Source organism: Trichosurus vulpecula, chromosome 3 (genome assembly GCF_011100635.1).
Source record: "Trichosurus vulpecula isolate mTriVul1 chromosome 3, mTriVul1.pri, whole genome shotgun sequence".
Taxonomy (NCBI): domain Eukaryota; kingdom Metazoa; phylum Chordata; class Mammalia; order Diprotodontia; family Phalangeridae; genus Trichosurus; species Trichosurus vulpecula.
In genome coordinates, this window is record NC_050575.1 from 161,212,944 (window position 1) to 161,229,302 (window position 16,359).

Genomic DNA, 16,359 nt, shown 5'->3' on the forward strand with positions numbered 1-16,359 from the left:
TATAGGTGATATCTAAAGATATTAATAAAACATTGTTTTAAAAAAGAGATCATTGGAGGAAATCACAGGATTTAAAGCTGGGAGAGATCATTAGTCCAGCTCTCTGATTTTGTAAAAGTGGAAACTAAGACCTAGAGATGGAAAGGGATTTGTCTCCAGTCACATGGCGGCAGTGCCAGGTCTCAAATCCAGGCCCTCAGATTCCATAACCAATGTTATTTCCAGCAGAACATGACACATTCTATTTCAGGACAGTGATTGGAATAGAAATTATACTTTAAAGGGCTGAGAGTGAATGAGTGGTAAGAAAGTGGAAAGTATTGAGAGGCGACATCTAGTACAACACCTTGAGGAGGTGGCAAGTCCTAGGGAAGTTTATGTTAATACAACAGAGACCGGAACAACTAACTCCCTGTCTATGCCCCCCACCCCAAGGTACTATGCAAATGGTTCTATGGATGCTTCTCCACTTGCCAAAAAAAAAAAACCCATCAACCTATCTCTAGGAGGCTAGACCACGAGTTGAGGGTCTATCTTTCCAGCATCATCCCCACCACCACTGCCTCCCTGCTAAGGAGAAAAGTGAAGGTCCCACCATTTGTCCCTGGGCTTTGATCCCCAATTTCTGTGAACAGAGGTCACAGAATTTCAGAGTTGGCAGGGACCTTCAAAAATCATCAGATCCTGTCCTTCCATTTTACAGATGGGGAAAGCTAAGGTCATACAACTAGACGGTGATAGAGACAGAACCCATTCCTGACTCCCTAACTCTTTCCACTATCATGTGGTTACAGTGGGTGTTCAGGGAGAACGATGCTGATGGATGGGAGGAAGTAACTATGGGTCGTCCCTACTGGGCTCGGGAGCAAAGTAGTGCAATGTCCACCCTTCCATTGACCACTCTAGCTACAAGGCTGAAGGGGGTGGGGTAGGGGTGGAGAGGATCAGGCAGAAAATTCTTGCCCCTGGCTGAAGGAAAAGAAGAAAGCTCATGCTGGAGGTGGGGAATGCTGGTACATTGTCAGTGAACTTTACTTTGAATCAAAGAACCAAAACCAAATGTCCTTGGAGATGCCTTTAGTGAAGTTGTGTCCATGAAAACAGGATAAAGCCACTTCCTCTGTCTGAGCAGAGCTCAGAGCTAGGCGGGGGAGGAGCTAGGAAGGGCAAGCAGGAGGGGCAGCTGCTCCTGTCTTGAGCTTGGAGGAGTGGGGGAGATGAGTTTCTCTGAAATAGGGGAGATGACTGGGGTTTTCCAAACCCCATTACTTCAGGGCATCCAGATGGGTACAGACTTCTTCAAAGACACTTTCCACTGAGCCTTCGGCATTGATCTGTGGGAAGACAGAAGGGTTGTTAGACTGACCTTGGAAACCCAGGGTATTGAACCAGTGGCCTTGAAGGACTTCTCTGAGGCAGGCAGGGCTAAAAGGTCCATATCTTTACCCCATCCCACCCCACCCCACCCATATCTGGTATGTGAGACAAACAAGAGGGATTTAGGTTTGATATCACAAAAAACCTCTATGTGTGGGGGGGAGATGGTAACCTCTTTCTCCTGAGACCATCATATAGTGGTTAGGGACAGAATCAAGAGAAGGGACTAGTTAATCTTTTTAACTTGATGTTTTGAAGACTTGGGTGGGGTAGTTCACAATCACAAAAACCAGAGAGGCAATGGAGTATGGTGGAAAACAGCTTTCAGGGCCTGCATTCAAGAGGCCCAGACCTAAATTCCGGTTCTGATACTTACTTAGCTAGGGGACCCTGGGTAAATTACTTAAGTTCTTTGAATCTCAGTTTCCCCAACTGTAAAACCAGGAAGTTAGACAGCCCCTTCCAGCTCTAATCCTATAGGCCTACCTAAAGGAACTAATATCCAGAGGGGCCAAGAGCCAGCTCTCCTCCTCCCTCTGGGCCCTGGCTTTGCCTTCTTCCTCTTCTCTGCTCTTGATCTGGGCCTAGTGTCTCCCAACCCATCCTTGATGCTTCCAAGGCCCCCTGGGACATACACCAGGGCTCTGCCACCCCAACCTCCAGACCCTCACCTTGCGCACAATGCCCCGCCCCTCATAAAATTTGATGACTGGCTCTGTGGCACTGTAGTAGGTGTCCAGCCGTTTCTTGATGGTCTCTTCATTATCATCTACTCGTCCACTGGTCTCCCCTCGTTTCAGCAACCTTTGCACCATGGTTTCTGAGCCAGCATCTATATAGAGCAACAGTGTAGGGGAGCCAATCTAGGGAGACAAGGAGAAGAAAAGGGGTAGGGAATCAGGACAGAGAAGCTCTGGGTTCTACTCCTCATTGTACCAGCTTGCTGGGTGACACTGAATAAATCATTCAAACCTCTCTGAACTTCCATGTCTTTAGTCCCAGAGCATTTCTCTTGTGACATTTGGTATCTGCGGCTATAATAGGATCAGATGACCTAAGGCTGGAAGGAACTTTTGAGATCATCTGGTCCAATCCCCCTTATTTTACAAAGTGAGAAAATCAGAGGCCTTTGCCAAGGTAAACAGCAGAACTGAGGTTCATTATCAGGTTTTCTGATTCTAAACCCTCAGGTTTCATCCATTAACACTATGATGATTAGGCTCATTATGGGGTATGATTTAACTTTTTTTCAATTATCAAACTTTTTTATGAGGCAGCTAGTGGCACAGTTGGAAAGAGCACTGGGCTTGGAGTCAAGAAAACCCGAGTTCAAAATCCGACCTCAGACACTTACTAGCTATGTGACCCTGGACGAGTCACTTAACTTCTGTTTGTCTCATTTCCTCAAGTGTTTGCTCCAGGATTGCTGTGAGGATCAAATGAGATAATACTTATAAAAGTGCTAGCACAATGCCAGGCACATGGGAAGCGCTATGTAAATGTGCATTCCCTCCTCCGTCCCCCTGCCCCTTATTTCTTCTTCCTCCTAATGGAAAAAAGGAAAAGAAAAACAAAACTCTGCTATCCAAGAAGCATAGTCAAACAAAACAAATTCCCATATTGGCTATGCCTCTACCTCTGAGTTCATCATGGTTGGTCATTGGGAGTCTTTGGCTTCATTCTTCCAATGCTAATGTTATAGTCTAAATTGTCCTCCTAGTTCTGGTCATTTTACTCTGCATCAGTCCCTACAAGTCTTCCCTGGAACCTCTCCTTTCCTCATTTCTTACAGCACACTAGTATTCTGTTACATTCATATATCTTAATTTGTTTAGCCATTGCTCAGGACCTCCTTTTAGTTTCCAGTTCTTTGCTGCCACATAAAGAGCTGCCATAAGTAGTTTTGTACACATGGGTCCTTCTCCCCTTTGTTTATCTCTCCTAGAGGTATAGGCCTGATAATGATATTGCTGGGTCAAAGGGCACTGGTTAGTAACTTTCTGGACATAGTTCGGCATTGCTTTCCAGGAAGGAAGGATGTACCAATTCACGGCCCCATCAACCCACTGCATTGATGTTGCCTGTCTTCTATGGAGTGTGATCTTAACATTGGAGTATAAGCTCCTTAAAGGAAGGAACTCATTTTCATTTTTTAAATGTGTATCCCTAATAACCAGCACAGTGCCTGGCATATAAATGGATCTTTAATAAATGATCATTAAATTGAATTGGATTGGCCACAAGACTGCGTGCTTGGCAAATTCTTCAACAGTGTATTCAGGGCCATAGGTTATAACATCCAGACACCCAAATGATGTAAGATTATGTTGAGTTGCATGAATGTGACCCCAGGTAAGTTATATTATTCAGCTGGTGAAGAAACGATACAATTAAGGATTGGAAAGCTTACACAGAAACTGAAGGCAAGAACTGTCTACAAGTCAATATAGAGAGGAGCCATTACTCTGGGAATGCAGGAGTAAAGACGTGCGGTGCTGGAAGGAGCGGGCTCAGCCAAAGCCCAGCAGCTTTACATAACCACGGAGCTGTTTGGGTGGGACGGGCGGCCGCCATCCTGGACGTGAGATCACCAAGACTCTCTCCTGGTTTTCTCCAAGGAGAAAATCTAAGTGACCACAGTACCCTCTTGTGTCCAGGGGAGGGAAAACCACTTGAGACAGAAATGGAGAATGTCCAGCTTCCAGTCAATTCAATGAGCATTTATTTAAAAACCAAGAGCGTTGTGCTAGGCACGGTGGGGGATATAGAAGCAAAATGGAACAAGTCCCTGCCCTCAGGGAGCTTATAGTCTGTTGTGGGGATTTGGTTTTGGTCCCTAACCTGTAATTTCACTGCTGTAAGGAACTCTTAATGAGGAAACTCCAAGGCAGAGTAGCTAGGATTTAGAGTCTTTAGAAACTTGTCTGGGGCTTCTGAGAGGTTAAGGGCCCAGGGCTGAAAAACCTGTATATATTAAGGGTGAGACTTGAAGCCAGGTTTTCTTATCTTTGAAGTCAGCTCTCCATCCACTACTCCATACTGCCCTCTCTATGAGGGCCCCTGTAAATCAACATTTAAATGTTCTTTGTATTTCACAAAACACAGACAAAATGGCAGTGTTCGAGACCGAAGGGACTTTAAACATATGATGTTAAAAGCCAAATCCAGGCTGAGCGCTTAGCAGTGGCGATAGCGGGGTATTATAAGCATTTGTATAAGGATTTTAAAGTTTACAAAGCACTTTAACAAATATTGTCTCATTTTACCCTCACAATTACCCTGGGAAACAGGCATTATTATTATTTTCATCTTCTTTTTTTTTTTGGAGGCAATCAGGGTTAAAGACTTGCCCACACAGCTAGTAAATGTCTTAGGCTGGATTTGAACTCAGGTCCTCTTGGGGGTCCAGGGCCTGTGCTCTATCCACTGTGTTACTTAGCTGCCCCATGCCCATTTTACAAACGAGGAAAGTGAGGCAAGCAGGTTCCAAGTAATTTTTTGCTCAAGGTCACACAGCTTGTGTCAGTATGAAGCCAGATTCAAATTCAGGTCTTTCGGGACTATTGGTCAAGTGTTCTATCATCCACTATGCCACCTAACTGCCTGTTAGTGAAAGCGGGGCACTTTTTTTGGAGTGCCTCAGGTTTTGTTTTTTTTTTTTTTATCATGCAGACTGGCCCATTGACTTGTGGCCAATTCCAGGGTATCACCTAATGATAATATGAGCCAAGATGTGAAAGGAAATACAATTAGCAACAGAAATGCCCTCCTGGTTGGTGTAGCCGGGCTCCTTCCCACAGCCTAACCGTGCCAAGGGGAGCAGAGAATCTTGTGAGTCTTGCCAACTGTGGGGCAAGGGTGCCATTAGCCCCTTGGTCACCTTCCCAAAACATGCTCTTCCACATATCTCTTCCACACTGAGCCCCATATGTCAAGCATCAGCAGGAAGCCACACAGCACCCAAGCCCACCTTACCTTCTTTTCAAATTCTTCTCCCTGCTTCACTTCCCGAGGGTAGCCATCTATCAAGAAGCCTTTGGATGTCTCAGCCTTGGCAACCATGGCGTCTCTGAGCATATCTAACACGGTATCCTGGGGGAGAGTGGAAGGGAGCAGAAGGGAGGGGGAAAGAATTGACAACGAGAAAAGATATGTGAGTTCAGTTGTGTCAGACTCTTTGTGACCCCATTTGGGGTTTTCTTGGCAAAGATACCAAAATGGTTTGCCATTTCCTTCTCCAGCTCATTTTACAGATGAGGACACTGAGGCAAACAGGGTTAAGTAACTTGCCCAGGGTCACACAGCTAGTAAGTATCTAAGGCCAGATTTGAACTCAGGAAGATATCTTCCTCTGTATCCACTGTACCACCTGGATGCCCGGCAGCCTTTTTGTATCCTCTTAAAGAGGTCCTTGGTCTTTTCTCACACCTGCTGCCCCGTTTCCTATCCTCTCTTTTGTACTTCTCTAAATCCAAGGTATCCTGAAGCCCAGCTGAGGCTGGACCACAGCTCAGGAAAGTCACTATGAACCACACCTAGCCCTTCATCCTCTGAAATGAAATACTTACTGTCTATACCACATGGTTTAAACGTGAATTATATTCTGTCTAGTTTGGGCTTCTGCCTCTTCCCCAACTAAGTTATAAGCAGATTCTCCTTCTCCCAGCACAGCGTCCGACACAGAATAAAGTTAGGCTCACAAAAGAGCTGCTGATGGATTCATTTTCAGAAGCAAATCCTAAAGCAAAAATTTTGAGGATCATTGATTGCTCTGCCTCCTTTTTCCTCTGTCCTTTTGCTCTCCTGGTTTCACCCCCACCTATTTATTTCCCCTCTCTACCTAAGGGTATTTGGACAGTAGCAATAATAATGATTAATAGTAATAATTATTTGTTGTCTATCATTAACTGATTGATTATTAACCCCTACCATGAGAGGCATTGTGGTATAGTAGATGGAGGACCATCCTTGGAGTATGAAAGACCTCGATTCAAATCCCACCTCCGACAAGTACTAGCTGTGTGATCATAGCTACATCACTTAACTTCCTTGATGCACCAGGCAACTCTCTAGGACAATTAAATGACAGAAAAATTGCTGACCTGCATCAGTGGAAGGTTCTTCTCCACTGGGAGTGCCCTACCCAGATGAGATCTCAAGTCTAGACAACATATACCCAAAAAAGATATCCCTAACAGGTCAATGGCATGTTCACTATTTATATAATGCTTTTCCATCCCCAGAACATTCAACAGATTATAGCTTAAGGATAGGCATTGTCTCACCTTTGTCTTTATATATGCAGCACCTAACTCAGTGCCTAACACAACATTAGTTATTTAAGAAATGCTTGCTGAACTGCAATGTATTCAATTTAACAATGCAGGGTCCCCTCGATGAAATCAATGATGGCTCAAAAGAAACTTGCCTAATAATCCATATCAGAAAAGCTAGGATGAAAAATCATAGCTATGATATGCAATTGGAAGGCCAAGCATTCATTTAGCTAGCACATCAGAACAGAGATCTGGCAAAGATGCTACAGATGGACATCGAGTTGGGCCCAGATTGAAAGGAGCAAGAGAAGTAGGCATGATGCCACTTGGGAGGTTGCTGCAGTACTTTTAATAATCCCAAGCTGCTTCCCAACCCTAAAACCTAACTTTCTTTTAAAAAAAACCAAATATGTTCCTGGGGATGATCAATCATTGTGAATAGTACAATCACTGAAGGATCAAGGTTCAGTGTAATCCAAACATCAGGGGACAGATGCAGAATGGGTGTGAACAGCCTGATGCATATTTCCTAGGATGACTCTTACACAAGGAGAGTAATAAAGGGTCTTGGTGAGGAAACGTAGAATCAGAAAAAGAGGTGGGCCAGTCATGTATCAAGAGTGAAAGATGACATATGGACGGCTTGAATACTTCATTGGTGCCCACGAAATGGAAAAAGACTTAGAGGAAAGCCCCTAGGTGAACATGGACAAGAACCTGAGAAGGCAAGAAGGGGTGACTAGGTTGTGATCTGAAATGATGATAGACCCCAAATTCACTATAGTATATTTCACATTATCATATCTCATTTGACACTTGTAACAACTGTGCCAAGGACAGGGGTGTGCATTATCCCATTTAAGAGAGAACGAACCAAGGTTCAGAGAAATGAACTGATTACTCTATAATCCTGCAGGATAGAGGAATGAGAGAAAAAATCAGAACTTTCCTTCTTCTTCTGGCAGCATCTTACTCCGCCCTGGGGGAAGTGGCAGTGGGGAGTGTTCATATGCATCAATGATGACATCTGCCCAATACCCCAACCACCACAAAGCACCTAGAATACAGGCACAAGCTACATTCCAGTTTGCTGTAAGTGAACCCTGTCCCCAGGCTGCAGTTGATATCTGGCCTGTAGTCCCCTCGTGCCAACACCCCTCCTCACCTCCTCCCCCACAATCGCTTCTTACCAAGGGTACCAGTTGTCCTTTCTCCATGATTTCTGACAGTTTCTTGCCCCTATCAGAACCAGATTTGACTTCTTCCCTCAGGAGATCTCCAGTGGATAGATGTGTATAGCCATATTTCTCAACAATCTTCTCACATTGGGTCCCCTTCCCTGAGCCTGGTCCACCTAAAAGAACCATAGACACCCGTCCCCAAACGTCATAGCTGGAAGAGATTTTTAGAGATGTTACAGTCCAGCCCCTTCATTTTACAGGTATAGAAACTGGAGCTCAGAGGAGAAATGAATAGCTTGCCCAGGGTCACACAGAAAGAGGCAGAGCCTGGGCTAGAATAAGGACACTCCAACTCTGTGCCTTTTCACTGGCTGTCCTCACCTCCACCTCCCGGCTTCCCTGGCTCCAGGATTCAGCTCAAATCCTAGCTTCTACAAGAGGTTTTTCCTGGTCCCCACCCCATCTTCACTCCGAGATCACCTCCCATTTACACTGCACATATCTTGTACGTATGAAGTTGTTTGCATGTTGTCTCACCCATTAGATCGTGAGCTCCTTGAAGGCAGGGACCTCATTTTTCCGATTCTGCATCTCCCCAATGCTTAGTATAATACCTGGCACATAGTGAGCTCCTAATAAATGCTTGTTGACATGATGACTAACATTTATGTAGCATTTGATAAATTGCAAAGGGTTTTCCTCATAGCAACCTTGTGAAATAGATAATACAATATGACCCCTTTTACAGAGAAGTAAACTGAGACTCTATGAGGTCAAATGACTTGGCCAAAGTCACACAATGCAGCAGAGACAGGACTGAAACTCAGTTCTCTCTGCCTCAGACACTTACTAGCTGTGTGACCCCAGGCAAGTCAGTCAACCCTGATTGCCTCCAGAAAAAGAAAAGAGGAAAGAAAGAAAGAAAGAAAGAAAGAAAGAAAGAAAGAAAGAAAGAAAGAAAGAAAGAAAGAAAGGAAGGAAGGAGGGAAGGGAGAGGGAGGGAGGGAGGGAGGGAGGAAGGAAAAAAGTAAGAAAGAAAGAAAGAAAGAAAGAAAGAAAGAAAGAAAAGAAAGAAGAAAGAAAGAAAGAAAAAAAGAAAAAGAAAGAAAAAAGAAAGAGAAAGAAAGAAAGAAGGAAGGAAGGAAGGAAGGAAGGAAGAAGGAAGGAAAGAAGGAAGGAAGGAAGAAAGAAAAGAAAAGAAAAAAAGAAAGAGAAAGAAAGAAGGAAGGAAGAAAGAAGGAAGGAAGAAAGAAAAAAGAAAGGAAGAAAAAGGAAGGAAGAAAGGAAGAAAGGAAGGAAGGAAGGAAGGAAGGAAGGAAGGAAGGAAGGAAGGAAGACCACAGAGTGGGGCTGCTGAATGTCATCAAGGAAAGAAAGAAAGAAGTCCAGTTCTTTGTACCCCATGAGACCACACTAGCCATCTCCTCGCTTCACTCCCAGGCTCATTGTGGACATGCAGCCTTGGTGGCATTGTTAGGGAAGAGCAGAAGCCCCAGCCCAGCCTGAGTACAGACAGCCCCAGATTCCCAATCCAACCCTCCTCCAACTCACCCACCACAAAGATGATCTTGCTATTCTTCAGTTTCTCTGTGGATGAGGAAAAGAAAAGAAATTAGACAGAAGCACGGTGGGACGAGCAAAGGGCTTGGGGGCAACAGCAAAGCGGTAGCCAGACCAAGAACGCGGAAAAAGGGGCCAAGGATACCTTTAGCTGAGTCATCTACTTTGGTGTTTTCTTTAGAGAGGCAAGACCCCATGTCCCAATCTTGGTTCCGATTCCTCGGCACTTCCCTTAATCTCACGGCCCCTTTCTCTGCCCATCCCTCTTCTCCCCAACCCCCACTCCGTTCTTATGCCAGGCCTTGGGCCTGTCCCCTTCCTGCCTCAGCACTCCCCCCCCCAGGATTGCCCAGTTTGTGGGAAGGGTGAGGTGGAAGGAGATATTGGCAGGCTACAACACATGTTCCCATAGAAACAGTTGCTGGGGAATGGAGGGGTGTGGTGAAGACCTCGGCCCTAGGCCCAGTCTAACTCTGTGGTCTCTGTGTTGAGGTGGGCAGGGATGCAAGAATTAAAGCTACAGTCTTCAAGGAACAGAGGATCTAATGCCAACTGAGGGCCCTTCTCGGGCCACAGTGCCAAGGACTTCCACCCAGCAGATCAGCTCTAAGTATGTGATCTAGCAGGCCTGCAGGCAGCGGCCCAGGTGTCAGGGGATGAGCTGGCCACTGAGGACACTTCCCAATTTTCACATTCTAGAATCTAATCCTGGGGGAGGGGCTGAGCATGCCATCAGGATAAGCGCTTTTCTGACTTTCGGTGTCCTGTCATTTCCTGGGTGGCAGGAGGAATTGCACCATCTTTCTGAGACTCCAGATCCTGCCCAGGGATGCCAGAAGGGTGGGTCATGAGGACCACAGAGTGGGGCTGCTGAATGTAATCAAGGAAGAAGAAACTGATTTTCCTTGTAGGCAAATTTATCTCTAGGACTCTGGAGATTCTGTGTGAGCACCACAGAATAGCTTCCTCATTCTTTCTGGACATACATCTTCTGCAGATGAAATGTAAGACCCCAGCAACTCACATCTCTTATGTTTGTACAGCACTAGCATGAGGATCAAGGCGCTATCATATCCATTATCCTGAATTCTTCACAATACTCCCTAAAATTCCTATTCCACATTTGGGGAAACTGAGGTAGGGAAGTATAGTAGAAAGAATACTAGATTTATATTCAAAAGATCTGACTTCAGATCCCAGCTCTACTCCTTACTATCTGTGTGACCTTAAGCAAGTCATTCAGCCTCAGTTTCTCCATCTGTAAAATAAAAGGATTGGACAAAGTCATCTCTAAGGTGCCTTCCATCTCCCAGTCCTGTAATTTTATGATCCTCAGGGCCCAGAGAGCTTCAGTGATTTGCTCCTGTGCTCCCCTCACTAACGGATATGTACCTGGAAGCAGAGATTAAAATGGATTCTTCCGGTGAGTCCAAGAGCTAACAGAACAAACTTTTGTAAATGAAGACCCTATTCAAGATGGACCAGACACAACAGCAATGGAAAAAGCTGTGGCTCCTTTAAGAGTCTTAGCTGGTCCTAGGCCCAGAGCCTAGAGTGAGGGAGGTAAGGCCAGCCCAACTCCTCCTTAGCAAAACACGTGGTCCTGCTGGGGAATGTGGGTAGGGATGCAGTCCAGTGAGATGGGAGGAGGATCATCAGGCCTCTCTAGCTAAATCTCTAAGCGACTTTCTCTCTTTTTAAGTCTTGGTGTGTCTCTTGTCTCTGTGGCCCTGTCTCTCTCTCCCCACCTTTTGCCAGAGAAGGAGCGGAGTCTATAAATACCATCTGGAGGAGGTGGGTCCTGGGGGAGTTGAGTTCCCAGGAGACACTGAGAGGTCTCCTAATCACAGTTTCTAAAATTAACTTTGCCCCTGTGGGGCACATGGCAAAAAAGCCACCCTATCTCCTCTCTCCCATCCCTGCTCCCAGTAGCTGGTTGCTCCGTGAGCTAAGGATCTCAGAGGTAGAAGGAAATCCCAGAGAAGCACTGTCCAATGGTGGCCCATGATATCCCATCCCTCCCCCAATGTGCCTCCTGTCACCACACAGACATTCGCAGAGGAAGAGCTAAAAGGGCTCTTAAAGAGATCACCTAGGAGGCAGCTAGGTGGCAGCTAGGTGGTGCAGCGAGTGGACCACTAGCCCTGAAGTCAAGAGGACCTGAGTTCAAATCCAGCCTCAGATACTTGACACACTAGCTGTGTGACTTTGGGCAAGTTACTTAACCCCAATTGCCCTGCCTTCCCCCCTCCAAAAATAAAAAGAGATCATCTAGTCTATCCCCTGCATTTTACAGCTAGGAAAACTAAGGCCCAGAGAGGGAAGGTGATTTCCCTAAGGTCACACAGCTAGTAACGACAGAGCCAGAAACAAAACCTACATTTCCCAAGTCCTAGTCACCCTTTCCACCGAATCAGACTGCCTCCCCTTTTTCTGGATCTATGGACCTGCCTCGTTGCAGGGAATGACTAAATAGAGTGGTTAAGAAGCCACAGGGAGGAAAAAGTTTTGCACTACAGAATGTTAGCTCTACAAAGGACCTTAGAAGCAATCTGGCCCAAACCCATTATTTTATAGATGAAAAAACCGAGGCCTGGAAAGGCCACACAGCAAGCAGAGGTGTCCGAAAGTTCAAGGAGTGGCACCTACTTTCCATTCTGCTGAGCTTGGCCTGCTGCACTCTTCAGGCTGTAAGATAAAAAAAAAAGGTGAGAGAGATCCCATGGAGAGATGCAGCCTCTAGCCAAAACCAGACCCAGAATCAGGCTCCCCTAGGAGGACATATCCCCCATTCCCTGAATCCTCCCTAATCCCAACCTTGATTAATTTACAGCCCAGGAATGACTGATTCTGACCCTCTAGGTTCCTATTTCTCTTGATTCCCCTTAGCTGGCCCTTTCCTCCTCCCCAACAGGTCAAACTCCCCCCCGCCAAAAAAGACCAGAGCTTTGGTTCAATAGATGCCCTTAATTACCACTCCCAAGCCCAGAGTCAGTGGCCAACTTCCCCCTAGGCAAAGGGCAGAGGACAAGGAAAGACAAATTTCCCTCCCCCTGCCCCAAAGGGACGGACAGATTAGGCCTGGGGCTAAGGGTGCCATTTCCTCTGCCTCAGAGACATCTTCTGAGGAACTGAAGAGCGTCAGAGGTATACCTGAGAGGCCTCACCACCATAACTAACACCTCTTCTCTCAAAGCAAACAGTTCCTCCATTCCCCTGGCTCCATGTGTGTTCCCCAAGGCCAGGGCATGAGAGTCAGAAAATAAAGGCTAACTACTTTTCTTTGAGGTGGACAGGAAGGGAGCGGAAGCAGCAGCCTGAGCTGAAAATTCTGGCATTGAATATACACTCATAACTGAGATGGGATGAATGAGATTTTGGCCCTGGGTCCCAACATCTAAGGAGCTTCCTCTCCTGGGCAATGGTGGTCCCCTGCCACCCAATACAATGTCCCATCTCCACACCCCCAGCATCCTGCTGCCATGATACCTCTCCTTTGGGGCCTCCCAGAGCATCCTCTCTTACAGCACAGATACACTCTCTATGCCAGCATTACCTCTACTCCATTCCCCATAAAATAAGGAATACCTTAATATCTTAAACTGGTTTTCCCCAGATAAAAATATTCCTTATTATAGCTATGGCATTGTGGCAACGTACCTAATGTGCCGAAGGGCGGGGAGCTAGTGTTTCCCACCTACAAGGCCCATCCTATCTCTCAATTGCCAGCCTGGGTGGCTAGGAGGAAACTCCAATCCCCTATCCCTACTACACCAGAAGCAGCATTTCAACTCTCTAGACCTCAGTTTCCCCATCTGAAAAACGAGGGTGTTGGACTAGATGACCTCTAAGGTGCCGTCTAACTCGAAGTCTAAGCGCGGGGGCTAAAATTCCCAGGCAGTTCTCAGCAACAGTTTAGCCCCTTGGGGAGTATCCTACCGTAGTCCTCCTGCCCCAAGACAGCTGAATCCTCTGGTAGCCTGAAGCTTCTTCAGCTCAAAATAACTCAGAGTATAGGGCACCTGTGTGGTGGGATGGGCATGTGAGTTAAATGTTCTAGAGGGGCTTAGGTTACACTCCCAGAGCCCAGTCCTAATAAGGCAGCAGCCTGATCTAAGAATGGACTAAGGATGAGGGGCTTCCCAGAGCCCCGAAGAGAGGTGACAAGTGTAGACTTGACTTGGGGAGGACTCCCCTTGAGAAGGCCCAATGAAGGGGCAAAGAAGAGAAAACAGATTTGGAGCAGGAAAGGACCTTTTAAGGTTATCTAGTCCAGTCTATTCATTTTACAGATAAAGAAGCTAAAGCCTGGAGAGGTTAGTCTGAGGTTATAGAAGTGGCAGAGCCAGGATTTACACTTAGATCACAGGACTCCAACTTCACCACTCTTTTCCCCAAACCAGAGGAGAGCTCCAGTCTTGCTATGACCTACATTACTAGGAAGGCCTTGAGTCTACCTTTCTCTCAAGCCAGAGCTTCCGAAGTGGAGCCCCCACCCGCATCCCCAGGAAAACTGAGAGCTAGGGAACAAGTGAGACACACCATCTCAGGCTCCCAAGTTACCTAAGTAATGGAAAGTTAGAAATGGAGGGGACTTTAAAGACCATCTTGCCCAAATGTCTTCTTTTCACAAATGAGGAAATTCAGGAAAAGCCTTGATGACTTGTCTGAGATCTGATTCTCCATTGACAATGCACCTCAGCTTCACCCACTATTTTCTCTGCTCCCTGCCGGCAGTTGGGGTTAGGGGAGCATTCCATTGGTCCACTAAAGTTAAGCAAAGATGAAAGGAAAGCAGGAGACCCATTTCCATAAGTAAGCTTCCTACTCCCCATGCCCCATTCCCAGGGAATTCTTATGGCTGACCTAGCTCCCATAAAAGGCTAGGAATCCCTCGTCCCACCTCACCCCTACGGCTCCTTCCACAGGGGCACAGATATGTGTTTCGAATAACCAGAGCTGCTTGGCCACAAGAATATTCACCCAAACCCCTTTTGTAATATTTAGGGTCATGCCACGGGCCTGAGAGTCCTTCTGCCAGCTCTCTGATAGGGACCTAGGAAACTCACTGACCCTTACGCAGACTGGTTCCAGGGAGGGATAACCCAACAACCCTTCCAACAATGGACATGTTGGTCTCCAGGTTTCTATTTTCCTGCTTAGGACACACATGTCCCTCAAACCTAAGCTCCTCTACCAAATGTATAAGGACCTGCATCAACACAGGATTTCATCAAAACAGACCAACTTTATCCAAACATATCCAGAACCATCCACCAGTATGGGTCTAGTATATAAACCTTTCAAACAGTAGTGGTAAGTCACACTTCATGTTGGGAGGCCCTTCCATACATTGGCATGAGCTCACATGCCTCTGTGGCTCAGGGCCTGTGCCTACACGCTTGGCATGGGGAGACCCAACCCTGGGTGGGGAGGGATGTCCCACTGTGACACGTACTACTATAGGCCTCTGACACAAGAAGGACATGCCTGGTTCAGTGGGAACATACACAGGCACACACACACACACACACACACACACACACACACACACACAATGCCAGGCAGTTACTGGGAGGAGAGAGGGCAGAGGGTGACACAAAGAAGCTACTGTATAGAAAAGGAAGGGGAGGGAGAGACAGCAAAACAGAGACAGAAACATAGACAGGAGACCCGTAAAGACACAAATATGCAAACCCATGGGGATACACAAACACGCAAACACAGAGATTCCAAAATGACGATCTGCAAATACCCAAAACCACAGAAATGTCCAAACACAGAGACAGGACCACGCAGACACACACACAGACACAAACACGCAGACGGAAACACAAGTGTGCAAGCATTGAGATAGAATACGACGATCTGCAGACACCTAGAGACACAGGAATGCCCAGACACAGAGACAGGACCACGGAGACACAAACGTGCAGACCCGGAGAGCTGCACCGCGAGGCGCGCGCACACACACACATGCCCAGAGATAGGCGCACACGGGGACGCACAAAGACACAAATAACGCAGACGCACAGAGCTGCACAACCATGCAGAAAGGCACACACCAACCCAGAGCTAGGCATGCACGCAAACACGCCAGGGTCCACAAGCGAGGCAGCGGCTGGAGACCTGGAGCCCTCCAACCACTGGAGGGACGGAGGGAGCTGCGAGCGCACTGACCTGGGCGCTGGCTGCTGGCCGCGGCTGGGGGCAGGCCGGTCCCGATGCCCACAGCCCGCTGCCCTGCCCGTCTTCCGCGGAGCGGCTCCAATCGAGATATATAAGGCTGACAGCGCGCGGCATGCTGGGAGGGGGATCTCTGACAGCCGCCGCCGCCGCCGAGGACACCTCGGGATGGAGGGAGGGAGGAGGGAGGGGGAAGGGAGGAGGGAGGGAGGCAGGATCATCAGACTGGGGAGGAGAGGGGGGAGGGGGAAAGGACCGCGGAGAAGGCAAGAGGCAGACAGATACCTGGATAAATAAAGGGGGCAAGCACCACCCAGGGATGAGGTTGGGAGAAAAGATGAACTCAGGACCTTGGTGAGAGAGCAGTGGTGAATTAGGCTGGGGAGTCCCTACTTTTGCTCTGTTTACCTGCTGGGTGGCCCTGAGAGTCCCCATTCCTTGCGCTGCTTTTGTCAGAGCCTTGGAAGGACAATCAATCCAGGGTTTCTCTCTGTCTCTCTGCCTCTATCTCTCTGTCTCTGTCTGCCTCCCCCCCACTCTCTGTCCCCCCTTTGAAGGGAGGAAACATTTCTTATTCCCCTGGTTATCATGCATTACCCAGCTTTCTCACCTTGGAGGCAAAATTGTCCCTGTTTAACAGATGGGAAAAACCAAGGCCCAGAGCTTCCAGGTGGTTTGCCCAAAGCCAGATAAAGTCTGGGGCAAAGCAAAGCCAAGAATTCAGGGGCTCCAACACTCAGCCTGGGTCTTTTGTTATAGGTTCCTGATACCTCCCTGAG

General features: G+C 47.2%; 1 protein-coding gene across 2 annotated transcripts; it reads right to left on the bottom strand.

Annotated features, from left to right (window-relative positions):
• Positions 1-1,008: 1,008 nt before the first annotated feature.
• On the bottom strand, positions 1,009-15,750 carry AK1 (adenylate kinase 1). 2 transcript variants are annotated; one of them, XM_036750985.1, is made up of 8 exons: positions 15,575-15,670; positions 13,334-13,416; positions 12,044-12,082; positions 9,386-9,421; positions 7,844-8,007; positions 5,353-5,469; positions 2,049-2,240; positions 1,009-1,334 (listed from the first exon to the last, which is right to left on the bottom strand). In XM_036750985.1, the coding sequence occupies exons 3-8, from the start codon at positions 12,048-12,050 to the stop codon at positions 1,266-1,268; spliced, it is 585 nt and encodes a 194-aa protein (XP_036606880.1). In that variant the 5' UTR covers positions 12,051-12,082; positions 13,334-13,416; positions 15,575-15,670; the 3' UTR covers positions 1,009-1,265. The 2 variants fall into 2 exon arrangements, with proteins under 2 accessions (XP_036606880.1, XP_036606879.1); XM_036750984.1 differs by lacking the exon at positions 13,334-13,416 and having other exon boundaries at positions 15,575-15,750.
• Positions 15,751-16,359: the final 609 nt, after the last annotated feature.